This window comes from Glycine max, chromosome 19 (assembly GCF_000004515.6).
Source record: "Glycine max cultivar Williams 82 chromosome 19, Glycine_max_v4.0, whole genome shotgun sequence".
Classification (NCBI taxonomy): domain Eukaryota; kingdom Viridiplantae; phylum Streptophyta; class Magnoliopsida; order Fabales; family Fabaceae; genus Glycine; species Glycine max.
Window position 1 is genome coordinate 47,677,234 of NC_038255.2, and position 21,018 is coordinate 47,698,251.

The 21,018-nt window shown below is 30.6% G+C and overlaps 3 protein-coding genes across 4 annotated transcripts; 1 reads left to right on the top strand and 2 right to left on the bottom strand.

Annotated features, from left to right (window-relative positions):
* Positions 1-5,942: 5,942 nt before the first annotated feature.
* Positions 5,943-8,309, bottom strand: LOC100527744 (ADP-ribosylation factor). Of its 2 annotated transcripts, none has more exons than NM_001354835.1 (7): positions 8,090-8,309; positions 7,714-7,867; positions 7,494-7,564; positions 6,702-6,821; positions 6,475-6,593; positions 6,307-6,388; positions 5,943-6,189 (listed from the first exon to the last, which is right to left on the bottom strand). In NM_001354835.1, exons 2-7 carry the CDS (start codon positions 7,859-7,861, stop codon positions 6,184-6,186), a joined length of 546 nt encoding a protein of 181 aa, NP_001341764.1. In that variant the 5' UTR covers positions 7,862-7,867; positions 8,090-8,309; the 3' UTR covers positions 5,943-6,183. The 2 variants fall into 2 exon arrangements, with proteins under 2 accessions (NP_001341764.1, NP_001341763.1); NM_001354834.1 differs by having other exon boundaries at positions 7,714-7,872.
* Positions 8,310-9,816: 1,507 nt separating this feature from the next.
* On the bottom strand, positions 9,817-13,506 carry LOC100775624 (nitrogen regulatory protein P-II homolog). The gene is given in 8 exon segments (NM_001254410.2): positions 9,817-10,139; positions 10,234-10,269; positions 11,000-11,069; positions 11,694-11,761; positions 12,242-12,329; positions 12,976-13,003; positions 13,136-13,181; positions 13,262-13,506. Coding segments are annotated over 8 exon segments (588 nt in total). The 5' UTR covers positions 13,449-13,506; the 3' UTR covers positions 9,817-10,074.
* Positions 13,507-13,704: 198 nt separating this feature from the next.
* LOC100778297 (uncharacterized) lies at positions 13,705-15,229 on the top strand. Its single transcript, XM_003553627.5, has 3 exons — positions 13,705-13,837; positions 14,001-14,075; positions 14,851-15,229. The coding sequence occupies exons 1-3, from the start codon at positions 13,712-13,714 to the stop codon at positions 15,019-15,021; spliced, it is 372 nt and encodes a 123-aa protein (XP_003553675.1). The 5' UTR covers positions 13,705-13,711; the 3' UTR covers positions 15,022-15,229.
* The last annotated feature ends 5,789 nt before the right edge of the window (positions 15,230-21,018 follow it).

The window sequence follows — 21,018 nt, forward strand, 5'->3', positions numbered from 1 at the left end:
ACTGGTCAAACGACATCAAGTTCCATTTGTCCTCCATATTGAAGCAAGGGTTTATTTGAGCAAGAAGCTAGATAAAAAGCTTTTACTCCTTTTATTTTAGTGAATAACATAAAGCGTGCAAATCTCTTGATACCATCATGTGTCTCCCCCAGTCTTCGGAATTAGTTCTTTAATTTTTTTTTCTTGAGGATATTATGTTAGCATGAACGGCAGAAGAAATAATAAGCCTGTCAATTTCCCGAATCAAGGTATGCTTGAAATAACTTTCCGATTAGACGCGGATAATTTGAGTGATCATATATAGAGTAAATTAAGTATGTTTTCCTTAGAAAATTATACATTTTTTTTAATTTTCACGTATTTTATGATATTTAAAGAAATTACACTGTCTTTTTTAGAAATATTATCTAAATATTTGATAATAAAAAATCATATGCATTGATAATTTTAATTTAAAAGATTAAAATATATTTTTTATTCTTATAAATATAAAAATGTTTAAAATTTATCACTTTAAAAGAATTTATTTATTTTTTATATTTATAAAATTTAAATATGTTACTGAAGTGATATTAGTCTTTTATTAATTAAAATTGTCAATAAATATGATTTATTACTTTAAATACTTAAACAATATTTAGGAGACCTATGTAAGTTTTAAAAATAAAAAATATATATGTAATTTTCTTAAATTTTAGGAGAGACATATATAATTTTTTAAAATCTTATAATTCTATACATAAATAAAATAGACATGTATAATTTATTTTCTTTAATATCATATGAGGTATATATAAATGTAACTTTTATACATTCTTTAGGATTGTTTGGATATGGGTGAAAATAAAAAATAGAGAAGACATAAAAGATAATAATGTGTTTTTATTTTTTTTCCTCTTTAGATATTAACTTGCATTTTGTTCAACAGATGTCTCCTTCGTAGTAGTTTCCTTCCTAACACCTTCAAAAGTGGTTAAGTTTTCTTTTCCAGACTTAATTATTACCAAAAAACTTTATTGTTGCAAGAAAACGACACTTTCAAATCAATAATAATATAATATTAATTCACTTTATATTGCTGGATCGGTGCATATTACGTTATTATGCTTACAATTGTTAATATAATATTTACATTTATTCCAAAATAAAAGTAGTATAAGACTAATATCATCGTGTGTTCATTTTTGGAATCGTTGGTTAGCTCTGAAGGATGGATTGCTTGACATATTGTCTATTCAATTTGTTAATTTTATGATATATCTATGTAGGGTAGGGAAAACTTTGATAAAGATTAAATTTTCAAATAATTATTTTAGAACATGGATTATAGATGTTATTTATTTTTATATTATTTTTTATTCGATTCTAACTAATTCTTATAAAATTGACTTGTAAGATGAGAATTACTTCAATATATTTTCACATAAGAAGTTCATCGTATTAGATCTAAGATAAATCTAAATATCATTTTAGATGTCATAAACTTAATTCAATCTTACATTATCACAATATAAATATATCTTTAGGTCAAAACCAATAATATACAAATAACATTTTTAGAAAATATAATAAAAGAATCCTAATAAAGATTTTTCTTATAGTATATTCTTAGTACTCAAAACTTGAAGTGTTACAACTATCCCTCACAAATAAGTCATGATAAAAAATGTAATATTTTTCTATCAAGATCTTTTTTCCACAAGCATTCCCTTTCATTCAAAAAGCTCCACATCTATTTCCCTACCAAAACTTTATTTATTGAAGACCTCTATTTTTTTTATCCCTAGACCCCCTTTTTTAATAGGTGAACACACCACTCCCCATTTGATCCCAGAAACTTTCCCTTCCTCACCTTTGACCATCCACAAAAATTCTTTTTAAATTCTATTAAGGATAACAATAACTTTTGAAGGTACTTTTAAAAAAGAAAAGAAATACAAGGATAAAGATGACAATACTGATTTGATGAGACAAATCCTTCCTCCGAAAGACAAATGTCTTCTACGCCATGGTGCTAACTTCCTCTTCATCATGTCAATGATTGGTTTCCATGTTACTAGCTTTCTTGCATCCACTCCCACAGGAATACCCAAGTAAACAAAGGTAAATTCATAGTTGCATAGTTGAGGATGGTTGCACACCTATGAATCTCCCTTTGATCAACATTAACACCCGCCAATCTACTCTTGTAAAAGTTCACTTTTAACCTGGCAACTAAGTCAAAGCATCTAAGAATCACCTTCAGTTTGATTGCATCTCTCGTACATTCCTTAAGGAAAAAAATGGTGTCATCCGCAAATTGGAGAATTGATATCTTCAACTTACCACTTCCCACCTCTGCACCAAAAAATAGCTCCTTCTGTTCAGGTTCTCATATCAAACCGCTCAAGCCCTTTGCTACCACCAAGAAGAGAAGTGGTGCAAGCATATCACCTTGTCTAAGCCCCTTTGTTGCTACAAATTCCTATGTTGGACTTCCATTAACTAGAATTGAGGTAGTAGACGATTGCAAGCAACCTCAAATCCAATCGATTCATTTAGCACAAAAAATCCCAATCATTGAAGCATGTAGAACAAAAATTCCCATCTCACAAAATCATAAGTCGGCCTTAAAAATGAAGCACAATTTTTTTTTTGCTTTAGCCCCATCAATAACTTTATTTGCTATCAGTAGTCCATCCAATATGTTCCTCCCCCTTAAGAAAGCTGATTGCCTATGATCCACCACTTTGTCCAAGATTTTGCTTAATCTTTTAGCCAAAAGCTTAGCAATATTCTTGTACAAGCATCCAATGAGGGATATTGGCCTATATTCTTCTAAGCCTTGTGGATTATTTCTTTTCGGAATAAGAGTCATGAATGACGCATTTGTTCCTCTAGGCAATCTACCATTTGCATGGAGTTCATAAATAGCTCTAACAACATCGCAATCCCAATGGCGGCTTTAATATCCTCCTTTGAAAACATAGTAGTGAGCAAATCATTGTCTTCCTCATCAATAGAACTAAGCTTTATTCCCTCCAATTGAACCTCCATGTTTCCTTCCTCAAAATTTTGTTGTTGAAAGAAGCCATGAATTTCCTTTTTCACCTTCCACTTGTATGCCTTTGATGCAGTTTGTTCTTCTCTTCCAATTTACCGTTGTGTGAAAAAATCTAGTATTTGCATCCCCTCCATGAGCCATTTGATTCGTCACTTGTAAATTGTAATGGCAAGACAAGACGAGCTAAAATTATTCATCGAAATCCAAATGGTAAGCTCATAAAATGTCGATTGAAATGAGAAGGTTAATTATGCATTCTATCTCTGGACTGGTACATCCTCTTTATATTTGATTATATGTAAATTCGATTAATATCCATTTGATAACAAAGAATTCTTTTAATATAAATGCATCACCATGTTATGTATACTGATGGCATACCATGTAATTGATAACATCTAAATGATAAATGCAGCCACGAGGACTTTCAACTCAATTTTTTTTTTCAAAAAAGAAAAATGAAAAATGGAAACATTGATGCAACACTGAACTCGACGGTTCGATTAATGAAAAATGGAAACATTGATCACTAAAATGTGAAGGAGGAGCAATAAGACTTGTTTGACATTGTGTCAGGAAGATTTGCCTTTGTTTTTAGGATAACTAGGAGGATACCCGTGTATATTGTAGCACCTATCAATAGTGTGGCTAGATAATCCATAGTGGGAGTTGCTTGGGGCATCCAGCAACTTTTTAAAATACAGAAAATACTCTTATGATATTTTCATTTATAAATAGCAGCTGCTTTTTTTCATTTCTGCCGTGTCATTTTTATTGCAAATTGCCCGTAACTTAGTGTAAGTCCTTTTCATTAAGGACGGTTTGGAAGCGTATTTCGTCTTCAATGATGTGTGTGAACTTGTTAAGTAGGAGTATACGGTGATTTGTGGTTGGTTTTCATCGTCGGAAAAGGAGAGGTAAGCAAAAAAAGTGGTATGCACATACGGATCAGCAATTCGTATGTCCATACGGATTGTCAATCCGTACGTGGCCCATAAGATTTTTTTTCTCAAAAATATAATTTATGATTTAATTTAAAATTAATGGTACAAATAGGGATCAAACTTGTGTAACCTGCATTATTAATAGAACACTTAAATCAATTGAGTTAAAAGACACATTATGTTATAAATAAATAGTTATATATAACACTAAAATTTTTAATTTATATTTAATGTATATGTAAATTTACATAATAAATTTTGTGATGATTATTTTTTATATAATAATTAATTTGTTTACATATATAAATTATAAATAAAAATGATAAGTTTAATAAGTATTAACAGATGTAACAAAATATCAAATTTATTTAATTATCAATTGCTATAAAAAACATCTAAATACATCATTCAATTAAATATCATATTTTTAAATTTGATTTCAATCATTATCTTAAACTAACAATCTTATCATATTTTTAATTTTAAATTTTAGTTTCAATATTTTTTATAACTACAAAATCAAATATATTTTTAAATTTACTTTCAATCATTATCTTAAACTAATAATTTTATCATATTTTAAATTTTTGTTTCCATATTTCTTATAACTAACAAATTTAATATATTTTTAAATTTGATTTCAATCATTATCTTAAACTAACAATCTTATCATATTTTAAATTTTAAATTTTAGTTTCAATATTTTTTATAACTACTAAATCAAATGTATTTTTAAATTTGATTTCAATCATTATCTTAAACTAAAAATCTTATCATATTTTAAATTTTAAATTTTGGTTTCATAATTTTTATAACTAACAGATTTATTGTACAATTAAAAATTATGTTTCAATACTTTTATAACAAATTTTAATTATTACAAATTTTCATTTAAATATTTATTCTAACTAAAAATTTAAATCATTTTTAATTATGATTTCAATATTTTCATAAGTAACAAATTTAATATCTTTTAAATATTTGTTTCATTTTTTAAAAAAGTTAAACAAATATAATATAACAATATTGAAAATTAATTGTTTCACCAATCTAATCTTAATTTTAGTAATCTAATTTAATCTTAGTAATAACTAATATATTTTTTGTAAATAAAATCAATACTTAACATATATATCAGAAAAAATTATAAAATTTCACTAACATTACAAAACAACATGACACTACGAAACAATTTAAATAATAATTGAAAAATAAAAAATTTCAAAAAAAAAAATTTATTCAACAAGAAAAACAAAAAAAAAACTCATACGGATAAGCAATCCGTATGGTTCATACGGATTGCCAACCTGATTCATACGGATTGCCGATCCTTATGGTTCATACGGATTGACAATCCGTATGAACCATATAGATTGATGATCCGTATGGGATTTTTCCATAAAAATGCCATTTTTTTTTGTTGGAGACGAAGAAGAAGAATCACAACGGCACGGGAAGCAGACGAAGAAGAAGAACCGCTAGGAACAACCATAAACACGAACGGTGACAGAAAGAAAAAGCGGCGTAGGAAGAGGAAGACGAACAAGAAGCGAAAGAAGAAGGCCATAGGAAGAGGAAGAAGAAGATGAATGGACCATAGGTGGCCGTAGGAACAGGAAGAAGAAGGATGCGTATGCGGTGGTGGTGATCGTAGGTACAGGGATAGGAGGAAGAAGAAGGCCATACGGACACTAGCTTTATTTATATCATTAAGGTGAAGGACATTTTTGTCATTTCATCCTACGTGTTGGATGCACCAATGCTGGGTGCACCAAGTAACTCCCCTCCATAGTTTGTGCATTGAAGTTTGTCCTTCTTGGCATTGTTGGGTTTATCATCAATAGAGGAATTCAAATTGGTAGGCTTTAGAAAACAAAGGCTAATTGAGAATGAACAAAATTGGTAGGCTTTAGAAAACAAAGGTTAATTTTATGTTTAATATTTATGAATAAATGTAAAAATTTCAATGATAAATTGACTTCACAAATCGATGGGTAAGACAAATGCCTTTTGGTTATACACGGAGAAAAAATGCAAATTATTTTGATATTAGGTAGTAGACAATCTGTTCTTTATCGAAGACAAATAATACATGCTAGAGAAAATAAGATTCTAAACAGGGTAAGCACATCAAACATTGGAAGTCACAACCGCTAAACTCAAATGAACTTTGATGCAACCCATGACCGATAATCACTATGCCTGCAATCACAAATCATCAAAAAGAAAACAATTTAGTTAATGCATTCAACTGAAATCTTTCAATCTGTATTTAAAATTGCTGAGTCCCTGAAAAAAAAAAAGAAAATCTGTATTAACCTTGTTTGCAATGTTGTTTGAGAGCCAGTCAAGCCCTTCATAAAGCCCTTCACCAGATGTGGCACATGTGCTCTGGATATACCTGCACGTGAAGAACATGTAGATGACAATGGGTAACGGAAGGAGCAAGGAGACAAGTAAACTGCAGACAACAATATTTTATATTACCAGTGACGCTGACGAAGAGAATGAAGACCAAGCTTATCAGTTATTTCAGCAGCATTCATAGCATTTGGAAGATCTTGCTTGTTTGCAAAAACTAGAAGCACAGCATCTCTCAACTCATCCTGACAAAAATTATAGGCAGCCATACAAGAGAAATAACAAAATTAAGCTAGGAAAACGGGTCCTCTAAACTAAACTAAGCCAATTTCTCATATTGAATCGTTTACTACCTCATTCAACATCCTGTGCAGCTCATCCCTAGCTTCAACCACACGATCCCGGTCATTGCTATCAACCACAAAGATAAGCCCTTGGGTATTTTGGAAGTAGTGTCTCCACAGAGGACGGATCTAATAGGAAAAAGTTAGAAAACATTCGGTGTTCACTACTGTATCTCAAAAATTTAATTCTAAATAATTCTGAGATAAAAAAAGATAGCAAAAGGCCAAACATTAGACAATTTAAGCCATATATAGAAGTCAACCTATATAATGGTAACTAGATGTTCAGGACCATAGCCAGACCTTGCTACAGTATTGGATCCAAGCAACATACATTAAAAAAGAGAGTAGAAAATGCCAATTTAGTTAATGGTTTAATTTTTATGTGCTTTCCGTGTAAAGACTAAATCCCAAATCTTTCACAATTTTAACTAGCTGGATCAAAATTGAAATTGATAAAAGTACTCACAGAATGTATAAACAGCACTATTTGGAAAGGAAAAAAAAACCCATAATTACAAATTACAAAATAAATGAAATGCAACCCCAAACAAAATATGCAGTTTGAATCATATGTCTTGTAAAGGAGAGTGTATGTATGATAGCACCAAGTTAATATTATTCACCACCAACCAACCCAACATTACTAGTGTAAGAAATTAGAACTACATTTCTCTCTCAAATAACACATAAAATGTAAGCAATTACAGCGAATGATAATAATGTTATAAAAAAAATCAATGAAAACATTCAGAATCTGACATGAGTATAGATAGAGAAAGGGAAGGGAAAAAGAAATACCTTGTCCTGGCCACCAACATCCCAGACAGTGAAGCTGATGTTCTTGTATTCCACAGTTTCAACATTAAACCCTATAAAACAAAAGTTACAGATTAACAAAAACCACATTCTTTTTCATTTTATTTTTTGATCACATATATTGTTGAGTGCATAATTTACAATGACATTGGATTTAATTGATGGAAAGGAATGGGAAGAAAAAAAAGGAGACGAAACATACCAATGGTGGGAATGGTTGTGACGATCTCTCCTAGCTTGAGTTTGTAGAGAATGGTGGTCTTACCGGCGGCGTCGAGACCCACCATAAGAATACGCATCTCCTTCTTCGCAAAGAGCCGGCTGAACAGCTTCGTGAAAGACAGCCCCATTTTCAACTATTCTGGAACAAACGTTAAAACATCATCGCCACATTTAAATTACCCTAATTTTATCGCTGAAAATTCAAATTGGAAAAAGAGAACGAAGATTGAAATCGTGATCTGAAGACACGGGACGCAGATCGAGGCCAAATCGTAGATTAAAACTCAGATCGGGGACGGAGAAACAAAATGGAAGGTGAGCATTTCAAAATTCAAATGAGAAGAGAAGGGACTTGCCTTGGTGATTTGAGAAAGAGAGATCTGGTTCTTCTCCTTGTGTTGTGTTTGGTTTGCAAATTGATTGCAGAAGAGAAGAGCGTTTAGTAGTAGATTTTATTTATGAGGGAGGGGTACCGTTCATTTTACGCGTTCCAGTTTTCAAAATCAGATTCAGAGCTTTGTTCTAGATGCCTTCTCAGGACTTCTTGTTCAATTTTGGGTGGCCCCTATTTTTTTTTCTTCTTCTTCTTATAACTCTATTCACAGGGATTTTTAATATTCTAAACAACAAATTATATTGCGTCGATGTGGAAATTAAATTCTTTTTTTCTTTTATCATAATTCCGTTTCATTTAACGAATAATATTTTTACATAATATAATAGTATTATGTTAAAACATGTACAGTAAAATATATTTAAATTTTATTATTATTTAGAAGTTCCAATGATAATAATATAAATTATTAATTTAAGATTGAATTATTTAAGTATTATCTGAGTTTAATTATTAATGAAAATAATTCATAATCAAACTTTATTTATTTTCCTTGGACTGATTAATAAGAATAATGATAATAATTTTAAGGAAAAGATGTGTATATTTGTCAAAAATTTGTCACCTTGGACTGATTAATAAGAATAATGATAATCATTTTTAGGAAAAGATGTGTATATTTGTCAAAAATTTGTCACAATTTAAGAAAGTTACCGAATAAAATTGACATATTATGAAAATGAGTTAAATGATAAACATAATTAGTCAAAAAGATTAGAGAACATTTTTAAATATTATGCTATATTTTGACTTAGTATAACTTTTAACATGATAAACTTATAAGAATTTAATTTTTATGCATTATCATTCCATATTATTAATAATAAATTATTTTAAAGAATCTCATTCCATACTATTAATTATAAATTATTTTAAAGAATCTCATGGGCTTAGATATGTAAATATTTCAAAATTTTATTCTGATTTAGGAAAGTTAGAAAATATTTTAAATGACGCACACATAATTAGCCAAAAGGATTAGACAATATTTTAATATTATGCTATATTTTTGTCTTTTTTATGTGAATATTATAGTACACGAAAAATGAATAATGAGATGAATGTAAAGTTTCTTTACATTGTTAATATTTTCTAATTAAATTCAACTTGTAAATATTATGTCTATTTCTTTAAACTTTAATATGTTTATATTATTTAATACATAATTATAAATATATGTATATATATATATATATATATATATATATATATATTATTTTTTATCAATATATTATTCTATTATTAAATGTATAAATAAAAATAATATATATAGTTATCACCATTTTAGCCACGATTATATTAATAAGTTGTGTTTATCAAAGTTAACAATAATAAGGTCAACTCATAAGGTTATCAAATAGTACTTGTATAGACGATGAGTTCCATGGTATTTTCCCATAAAAACAAAAGAAGTTAAAACAAGAGTTAAAGGATGTATTTAAAAGTAAACAATTAATTGTCTATCAACAACTGAGCCAATTAAATAAATTAGTATTCTGATGATTAAAAAATTAATATGTAATTGACATAGTATCAAATTACTTTGAAAAAATTTAAATGCAATATCATAGACATTGATATCATTCTTCAATCGAAAGTGGCATTTCATTGATTTTTGTCACAAATATTAACATAACAACAACTGAGATTAAATATAAATTTTAATTAGAGAAATTACGCTCACACTTATGGCACTATATCTAAATTATGTCATTAACTTTATTGCACATCTTGGTGTCATATGGCATATGAAGCAACTCAGCATTTGTTTATTATTTTCTCTCAGTTTTCTTCACCACATAACTACAGTGCCCTTCCAATACTGTCTGTCATATACATCTTCCCACAATTAAGTGCAAGACATATAAAGCATACAGCATAGTAAATTCAATATTCCACAAGGGTAAGAGAAGCAGATGACAAATGCTTATCTTTCATTCCAACCAGTCATACAGCAGATAACATGTCACTTCGGCCCCCAGTCATCCTAGCTGCCTGCTCCCCACGTTCACCTGGAAAATTCATACTCAAAACCTGAGTGGAAATGCTGACAACAGAAAATTATATTTTTTGTTAGTTTGACAACTCCAGGAAGAAAACGGTTACCTGTCCGAATTCTTATAACATCTGAGATGGGGATCACTGCAAAATCAAAGTTCTATTAGAGATGTGACTCCAAATTGAGGCCATTACATTTACTTGTTGACTTTAGAAATTGGAGTTTAATTCATATTGCCTCAAAATCTTTCGGCAAGAGTAAGCATGAACAATCTAATAGTTCTTGAATCATAAGATCACTCTTGCAAGTTTCTAGGCAATCCAATATATTAAGGATTCTGAAGAGTTCGGCGAACAGGCATGGGCGCTACACGTGAATATAATAATGTCAAAATGTCCATTTTCTAGATTAAAGACTCCCAGACTGTATTACACATTCGGTTGTGTTTTTAAACCGTGAGAACTGAGAAGGATATTTACAATAAACAGAAAAACAAAGATTTTCAGCTTGAAAACAGGATTCATAAATTGTTATTATCTCAGACTGCATAATTCATTTTAGTTTTTTTACTTCTTCTTTCAGTTGATAAACATTTTTATTCCTGCCCAGTTGCAAGAAGAAAAAACAAATCAGTGTTGAAAATGGAATAGCTATTGAGCTTCTACATTTAAACAGGATAAGCTGTTTGCCCTGGACACCAAGAAGAGTGATATCTGTAGTTTTGTACGAGTCAGCCTAACTGACTAAAATGGCCACATAAATATCCCTAGATTAGCACATAACATAATGATACAAACACATACAAAATAAAGAAAGCTTCAAATAGCTCACAATGTACAGTTCAACACCAGATAAAGTAGGTTTAGGCCTTACAGAAAATTTTGCCATCACCAATCTCCCCAGTTCTTGCCTCCTCAATAATTTTGTCAATAACTGCCTCAACCTATAGACATGTGTGGCAATATAAGGGAAATGAACACTTTCGTTGGTCCAAAAGTTATTGATGTGAAAAAAATTCAGAATAACATTGAAAGTGCTTATTGCAACTTCTCCAATCATGTTCTTTGCTGTTACAAGACAATATTCTGTTTTTCTTTAATCTTTTTAATATCCAGAAACTTGAAACAATGACCAGTCCTGTCACTGCAATAAGAAATTATGAGAGAGACAAAGCAGACCTGATGGTAATGGAATTATCATATCCATTAAAAAAAGTTTGTGCTTTTCTGTGCCTGATTGTTCTGGTGATGAAACTTGAGAAGATTTAAATCCATATGGAACGGATTTAGATTTTAGAACCCATGAAAACTATGGAGCAGCTGATACAATGGTGGTTATGGACATTATCATATTCATTACCAATAATATTAATCATTTAAATAGTAATAATTTGTTGATTTTTTCAGAGAAAATGGTTACTAGAGATTCAAAGCATATAGGCAGTAACTGAGGAATCTCTCATTCCCCACCTTGCTTTATTGCACTAATAAGAAAAGTACATTCTACAAAGTCAATTAGAGTGTATGAAGCAGTGATGTTACTGCCAAATGTCTACATTCTACCTTACCTGGTCCTTTCTCACCACTACTTCCATTTTAACTTTGGCAACAAAATTGTCTTCTGAAAATTCGGAGCCTGTGAGGAATACACGATTAGTTAAAGACAAGGGTGTAAGTGAAAGTGAGCATGTGACATTACTAAAAGACCTATATGCATAAAAGCAAGTATAGAACTCAAAGCCAAAGGAAAAAATGTATCTCTTGCACTACAGGTGATTAAAATGAGTTACGAACTTAAAACACAGCTAAAGTTGGTTGGCCACACAGGTATGGATGAAAACTAATTACTAACGATTAGTTTCAGAATGAAAAAAAAAATGGAATGAAGACAATAGAAGAAAAAAAAAACTACTTTAAAGTGAGTTTGTTTGTGAGGTAAACAAGGGTGTATTTAGTATTTGCCCTAAAATTTTAGTGGGTTAAGATTGCAATGCATTTTAAATTAAATTAAGGGTGAATGCACACTATCACTTTAAATAATAGCTCAATTTAGGAGTCTTCTTTATGGAAGGACATATATTCAGTTTTCAAGTACTTGTAGTCAGCTATGACTTACCTCCCTGCCTCTCTTTTGAACCACCCTGAGCACCAAAGCCCCTGACATCAGATACAGTGACACCACGAATTCCCATTTTCAACAAAGCCTTCGAATCAAGAAAACTAAAATTTAGTATCAGCATAAACTTGGTAAATCTAATGGCACAAGACAAAAAGTCTACGAGCTACATTAGCCAGCCAAGCCAAAATTATTCAAGAGTGGAGAAGGTAGTTGCTTTTCTCTAACACTGTCAATTAGGACAAAAGCAACTTACCAACTCATAGCATGTTTGGCTAACAGTTGCAACTTTTCTAAATGCTCAAAATAAAATATACAAAGAGTATTCTTCTCCAGGAGCATTCAATTCATTATCCAAAATCAAAAAATACCTTTAGAACAGTTATCCAAACAAGCACTCAATTAACAAAAAGCCACAACTCTCTTTCCAAAGAAGATGCCCCTTTCCATAGACAGTCAGTGAGAAATCAATGCAGTATTTTCACTTCTTTCAGAACAAAATTATTAGTAGTAATAACAACAACTAACAAGCACCTCTTAATTTGCACGAATTACCAACTGCTAGAAATCTACTGCTTAGCTCCACTTCAAGAAAACACAAGTATCAAAGTGAAGGGATGTTGTGGCAGTGCATTCAATACAGTGAAAATAACAATACTATATTTTGCTGTAGATACCCCACGGTATATATAAATTAAACCCCAAAAAATATCAGTCAAAAGGTAATGTCGTACCGCAGAAACCTGGGGAACTCGCCATGGCCTGTTCCACAAGAATTCAACAACATAAAAACGCCGAATATATATACATCAAGCTAGAAAAACTCATTTCAACTAATTACATAGCAAGAACCTCCCCGAGCCACAAAAAAAGAAGAGGGTTTTAGCTTGTAACCTGAGAATCGCTTCTACTTTGTAAAACTCGGATTTTGGAACATAATCTGGGAAAGAAAAACAAATAGCAAACAACAAATTAAGTAACATTAGAGTCATAGAGAACACATGCATAATGCATTTGTACCTGGAAGATTCTGGGCTCTGATTTGGGGAAGAATTGTTCCATTTACTCTGCGTCTTAGAGCCACATTGCGCTGAGGAGAATCTCCAATACGCTTGCGGATTAAGCAAGAACATGCAAAAGGCATTTCAGCTTGTTTGAGCTGAAAACTCACAACACCAAAAACGTGCGTTCCCGCGATCGCAGTCATTACTTCTCCTCTGAAGCACTCGGTCGGAGCAAACGCCGCTTTTCAAGTTTCAAGTTTCAACCCAGACAAATTTTATTTTTTTTATTTACTTACTTTTTGGTAATTAATAATTTTAATTAAGGTTTGGTCTGCCGATAAAGTAGATTAAGAGGAAGCCCAGCCCAATTGAAAACGGGCCCGGCCCAGTTGGACAAGCATGAGTAACGAAACGACGTTGACAGTTACCGATTTGGGAAAGAACATTGATTTTGTGTTGGTTGAAGATGAGTGAATTGGTGTACAGAATCAGTACGACGAATGAGTGGGAGGAGTTACAGAGCAATGGGTCCAGTTTGGGTGGGGACCTTGACAAGTCTTCTGGTTTCATCCATCTCAGCAAGCTCGACCAGGTTCATTTTTCATGCTTTTGTCTTATATCTGATGCGAACTTATATTAATAGTTCTAATTGATTTGGTGGTTTACGGATTTCGTATGCTTCATCGAGGTTGCGAATTTCTACAATGTCCGATTTTTTTGTTGAAAGACGAGTTATGATGTTGATATTATTGCAGGTTCGGTCAACATTGGAGAACTTTTTCTTGAACTGCAAGGAGGAACTCTACCTGCTTCGAATTGATGCTAAAAAGGTTTGCACGAAGTTTTCTATACTTTTCAATGGCTTTGGGTTTGATTGTCATTCTAGGAAAATTAATGCTGTTTGTAAAATCAACTTAACATAATAACATGTCTGTCTTAAGATTAAGATTGCGTTTGGATAGAAAATTTTAACTAAGGAAAATTTGAATTTTTGTAATTTAAAATTCATTATTTGAATGTTTTTTATGAAGAATTTAAAATTTTGGAATTTTAAAACAGAATTTTAAACAACTTAAAATCTGAAATTTCAATTTCCTTCTAAAAGATAAACTCTTAAAATATCGATCAGGTATAAGCATAGAAAGGAACACGTATAACTAGTACACAAAATCATATTTTCTCTTTTTTTTTCATTCTCATAATTTTAATTTTTTTTATCTAAACACAAAATTTTAAAAATAAAAGAATTTGAATTGAAGTATTTGAAATTCTTAAAATTTAAAATTTCTCAAAACTTTAAATTTTTCCATCGAAACACACTATACATTACTTTCATTTATTCAATGAAATAAAATCAAATGTACAATTGAATTAAGGCTTTTCAAGTTATATTTGACATTAATAACTGCCGAGCAAGCCCGTGAAAGTTGAAACTTGGAACTTCCAAGCAACCAATTACTCCAAGATAAAGCGGCCGAAATGCAGGCTCAAATTTTGTACTTGCGTCAGTGTTAAGCTCTGATGTAGATTGTGAGTATATAGAGTCTCACTTATTTTCTTGTTAATAGTAATATTTTCTCTTTCTGTGATACTGGTATCCCTCAGCTTGGTGATGGTTTGGTGTATGAAATTGTGGATGGTTCAAATAGCTTCCCTCATTTCTATGGGCCATCTAGAAGCTTTATTCCTCTCCCTCTTGATGCAGTAACAAAAGCAGAAAAGCTAACACTATCAGATGGTCGATTTAGTTGTAGTTTGCTTGATTTATTCTGCTGATCATTTGCCATCTTGTTGTTGTCTCATTCTTCTTTGTATTGAGTTTGTAATGAGAATGCTTGCTGCGTGTTATCTATCTAAGAATCTCTGTAATGGATAAACTAGACCTTAATACCTTAATGAAAAGGAGATGGATGCTGAAATGTTGTTAGAATCTTATGTGGGTTTTTACAGACAATATTTTACTTTTATTTTTTACATATCTCAGTCAACATTCTACTCTATTTTTTGTACCCTGCTTACACCCTCTTTCCCCTACAGTATCACCAATATCCGATACCTAAAATTAATCACCTGCATAATTAAATCCCATTGCTTGCAAAGTGAAGATTAGACCCAAGAACCACGCATTGCTGACAGTTAGAATGGCAGAGTGAAACACATGGGTACAATAATTTCATAGTGCAATGGCTGGGGTCTTCGAGGATGCATTACCTAAGTCGGTATTTATGCAATTAATTAACATCACCACAATTGTTAAGGTTTTTTTATTCAAGACATTCATGAAAATGAAAAGGGGAAATCATCAAGTTGCAAGTTTTCTTTGTTGGCCATTGTAGCAAGCTTTGCTTATTAAATTGTTCCAGGTTACTTTTTCCAAGCAATCTCAATTATTTCCTTGGTTTGCTTGATTTGAAAAAGTTCCATCACTTTAGTAGTTTTTGAGACCATTTGGCCACCTTAAAGAGTTTTTGGTGATAAAATAAAATGCTTACTACTTAATGATATGTAAGTATTCTATCATGGAAAAAGTTTAATGGAGACCCAAAAGTCTCTGCAACACTTAGAAAGACAGTAAAAAAAATATAAATATGATAGAATTTTTACGTGATACGAAGAGAAAAATAATGAAAAATGAGACCAATTTAATTACAAATGAATCATTTTTTTATGGAATGTTTAAAATAATAGAGTGTTTGTGTATGATACTCTTCTACTATTCCCATTCCATCATCTCCGCTAAGGATTGGTTAGTAGAAAGATTAAATGAGACCAATTTAATTATGAAGGAACCAAATTGCTAAAATTGATTTGTAAGGAAATATGAAAATATTAGCAAGGGACGAAAACACTGAAAGTAGGGGTTTCGTCGTTAGGATATCAGTTCGCATTTGTGAAAAGCAATTACAGTCCGAATGTTACTTGTCGTAAAGGTTGTTTTTACTCTTGCAACGAATAATCAGAGTACATAAGTTAAATGTCATGTATAAATAAGTGGTTGTTGGAAGAATAAGGTGAGATAATTCTCTCACATTAAAGCAATTAAAATTTTATAATATAATAATGATATTTTTTTTTAATAATTCGGTTGATACTATTGTTGTAACCTTTATGGTTGTCCATTTTTCGGTTATTCTCACACTCTAACATTTCATATGATAGTATTTCATTTAAGATCCTTATAGATTAAAATCCATTCATTGGTCAAAATCTTTGATATATAACCTTATAAGACCTTTACAATCAATTCTGACATAGTTCAACTATTCTCAAGATTATTTCTACAGACCAATTCAAGATTTTTTAACATGTTTTATCTTCATTTATGTTTCTGGAAATTTTTTTAAAAGGTTATCCATTCCATAACTACTCCAAATCAAGCACTCTTATCTATGAAACTCTTAAGTGATTGACTATCGAAAAAAATAGATGCATCTTGTTGGTACAGTTAATACCAATTAATTCCTTTAAATTACCTATATAATCTCACATTTGTATTATCTTTAGATCCCTTTTATTTTAATATGATTCGATTGGAATATTACAACTACACTAGCATTGCATCTATATGGTGGAAAAATTAATCTATATACACAACACCAATTCTTTGTTGGAAAAATAATTAGGTGGTCTAAAATTATTACCTATTCATGATTTTAACCATTTTTTTATAATGTATTCAAAATTTTAATTTAAATAATAATAATAATAATAATAATAATAATAATAATAATAATAATAATAATAATAATAATAATAATATCTGATTGTATGTTATGCATAAATTAACAATAACTGTATAACCTAAATTACCTAATAATTTATTCCCTTAGCAGGTGTGCTGCCAAAGAACTTGCATTATGTTCTCACAATGACATTGATATTGGCACCTTTAAGGAGCTTTTAATAAAGGGATTCACGGTAATTAAGAGGAGACCGGAATTGCATGTGGTGAGCATCCATAGACAAGGTTATCAAACTCAAGAATTTATATAAATTCATGAGAGTTCCATAAACTCGACTCATGGGTTCAACTTGTAGACTTGTAAGAGTTTACTTCATATAAAAATAATAACAAAATATCTATAAATAACATATTAATTAAACATTTCAACAATATAATAAAACAAAATAATAAATAATAAAATTTAGAATATTTAAATAACCAAGTCTAGTAATAATATATCACTAATAAATAATAACTTGCAGACGTTATAGTAGTGTTAGATTATTCTCATCGAGAGTTTGATGTTATTAGATAACAAGGATTTTATATTATTAAAGGTGAGAATTTTGCATTTGAAAATAACACACTAAATGAATGTATGTTGAATGCTAAACATACAAAAAATAATTAAAAAATGACTTATATTTTGGTATAATTTTTTTAACTTGTTAACTCGTTGATTCGATAATAAACTCGAGAGTCTACCAAATTTACTTAGAATTTATAGAAGAGTCAACTCATAGAAGACAAGTGTACTTATAAACTCATAAGAGTTAACGAGTTAACTCGAGAGTTTGATATTCATGTCAAATATAACATTAAGTACCACCTCAATGCCATCTATATATGTCTAGAGGTTGATTGTTTTTTTTTAAATGCAAAATAATTCAATTAAAATATAAATATTCGATGTTGATTGTTGACCAAAAAAGTAATAAAAATTGGATACGCAACTGTTACATTTGAAAGCATGGATTAATTAGCTTGAAGACATTATTTACTCAACAAATTTTTAACATATTTTATAATTCATTTTCTCTCTCTATTTCTCATCGTACCACCTATTTTATCTCACTATTTTCTTTTTTTCCTCTTCCTATCTCTCTCTTTTTGGTAAAAGTAAAATAAATTTGATGCACAATATAACTTTTCATTAGTTTGTTTCTCTTTGTTCTGATATACCGTTTTTGAAGATCCATTGATGGCTTGTTATGGATATGGGATTGAAAGGCCTTCAAATAGTTACAACGTTAATATAACACGCGACCAGCAGGCAGATTACTATAATATGGGAACTGCCAAGATAGCATGTTATTGTTCAGAGCATAATAAGCGCTCAGTGAAATTATGCGACAAGTTGCCCGGAAATGATTCAACACTAGCCACAAATAAAATAAAATTTCCAATTTTTTGAGGCGTACATTTTACAGCTCTCCTCGTTATGTTCATGAGCATGATTGCTTCCTTGTGGATCTGGTTCAATACATTTCAATGGAATCGCAAACAGTAAAGTATATGTCAAGAGTCTTGACAGACAAATAGTCCTTTGAGAAAAAATAAATAAGAGAGATAAAAAGGGAAAAAAGAAAAAGAAGAGTGAAAGTGTAATAAATGTTTTTATTTTGGTGTTATAAATATGGTAATTGCGTGTGATGAGAAAGAAGGGAAAAAAATACATGGTTGTAATTAATCTTTCCACTAAATTCATTTATTTACAAAGAAGCTAGCAAAAATACTGTTCAAGAAATAGGTGCACATTTTCAACACAACACATTCTAATTATATGTCTTTTCATTTTTAAAATTGATGCACACATTTTAATTAACAAAGTATATGCCCTTTGGTGACACTAATGCAAAAGTAAGACAATTATGATTAAGTATCATGAGCTAAATTGAAGATTTGAATAAAATTGTGAATTTTTAAAATTTTAGTGATTACAATAAAAAAAAGGGGTCTGAAATTGCAGACTATGAATTAAAGGGGACAAAAAAATGCAACTTAGCCTAATTTTTATTTGGGATAGTAAATATTTTTATTGGAGTATTTTTTTTAATATGTAGGCTAATAGAGATGTTAAAATACATTAAATTATGCGTTTTTTTATACTATTTTTATCTATTATATATTTTTGTATTATGTTGCCGTTTTCAATCCTTATTGAATGTTTTCTTTTCTTTTAACACATTCATAACTTCACACGTATAGCAAGACAATATATGCGGGCATAAATCTAACAATACAATTGGCTAGGGTCAATCTATTGGTCTACAAAGTACAAACATTGCCACCTGCCTAATGCCTACCAAATGTATATCATTGTGGGGTATAGGCATGAGTAATTGGATCAAATCAATATCTTTGCTTGTGGGGTTGAGGTTAGGGAGTACAACAAAAGAGGTAATTAAGGAAGAATCAATGTTGGGAAGAAGCTGAATTAAGTCAATGGCAAGTTCTACTTTGATGAGTTCGTGCTCTTTTGTCCTCTTGTTCGAAGTGGAGGTGATGAATCCCACACGAACGGCCAAGACCAATTGACATTGATGATTCAAATCGATGCTTTGAAATTGTTATAGATAGGCATTATCTTTGTCCAAGGAAGGAATATCCGTTGGGTGTTTCTAAATGTAAGTTCACTTTCGCCTACTTCATCATGTGGCCCCTTCCCTTTGGTTTTTACTTTTACGTGCAATTTAAGCCACACAGTGTTGCTAAAGCGTTCAAGTCCTAATGATTAATTACCCATTAAACCGGTTTTACCATATGAGGTGGAAATTCATGGATCCGTTCAGACAAAGATTTTGGTTACAAACTTTGTAGCAAATCTAATCGTCCAGATCATCAAACACGTGGAAAAGTAAAACAAATCCACATATATTCGAATAATTTTTGTTCACGAGTCTCACCTGAAAGAACCTTAACTCCCACGGGTAAAATATTTGTGGGAACTGGGAAGTACCTCAAAGCAGTTTGTGATGAATTTCTCTCCCTTTTAGGATCTCAATCATATGTTATAGCAGCACCTAATCTATTTTTTTACTACTATTTTCATTTTTTTAATAAAAGAAAAAATAGACATTTAAAACTAATTATCAACAAATATTACATTCTTCTAGCAATTTAGATTAAGAGTATAATAAATTAATAATCATGTACTAAGCTTGTTTCAGTTTAATCTAATCGATAATTTGGAGTTGACCATGATGATACTATAAAACTCTTAACAAAACTACTTTTCGTAAAGGATATTTGTTGTCTAGAATGAAAAAAAAATAAGAACATAATATACAAGGAATGAATATATGTAGGGACGTCCGGTGCTGTTATTCTAACTTAATTTTGACAACAAAGGACATTGGACGGTTCAATTATATTCTGAATATTAAAGCTAGCTAGTGACAGAGATTGGGGAGAGCTGATATATCACAGATTAGGCTATATCAAAGGTGCAACCGATCGTTGTGTACATAGTACATACATTGACTCAGCCTCATATAAGCCAAGCATAAAACAGTATGTGAATACCAACTAAGCTTTCGGTTGCAATTAGTCACAGGCTCTAATATTTTATTTTTTAATAATTTGGTTTTTGTGGAAGCATGCTTTGTATATTGTTCATCAGTTACCTATAGTTTTCAAAGAAGTACTTATATGGAACTTATTTTACTTAAGCTGCCAATGGTATTCGTGTTAGTACCGACACCCATGTATCCATCTCTTTGGCATGGACTATGGGAATGGGAAATTAATGGGGTATGCGTATTGGTGCTTTTGGTACATTCTGTCTGGAACCAGATTCAGCAATATTGTTGAATTGAAAAGGCAGACATGATTATATATAGTTGAAATTGATTTTTTGTTGAAGGAATTTCCTTTTTATGGACAGGGTCAGAAGTAGAGATATGGACGAGTTGATCTATTTCTAAATTATTCGAGTTCGATATTGTTTGTTTAATTAAATAAATAAATATAAATTTAAGATTAATTAAATAAGTTAAACTCAAACTTTAAAAGTTTGACAACAATAGTTTGTGATTATTTAAATTGAT

Excerpts from the sequence above, each read along its gene's own strand:
- LOC100527744 (NM_001354835.1), bottom strand. The coding sequence starts at position 7,861 with ATGGGGCTGTCTTTCACGAAGCTGTTCAGCCGGCTCTTTGCGAAGAAG. Across the intron at positions 7,565-7,713 it reads CACAACCATTCCCACCATTG|GGTTTAATGTTGAAACTGTG; the intron begins GTATGTTTCGTC and ends TTTGTTTTATAG. Across the intron at positions 6,822-7,493 it reads ATGTTGGTGGCCAGGACAAG|ATCCGTCCTCTGTGGAGACA; the intron begins GTATTTCTTTTT and ends TTTTCCTATTAG.
- LOC100778297 (XM_003553627.5), top strand. The coding sequence starts at position 13,712 with ATGAGTGAATTGGTGTACAGAATCAGTACGACGAATGAGTGGGAGGAG. Across the intron at positions 13,838-14,000 it reads ATCTCAGCAAGCTCGACCAG|GTTCGGTCAACATTGGAGAA; the intron begins GTTCATTTTTCA and ends ATATTATTGCAG. Across the intron at positions 14,076-14,850 it reads TTCGAATTGATGCTAAAAAG|CTTGGTGATGGTTTGGTGTA; the intron begins GTTTGCACGAAG and ends GGTATCCCTCAG.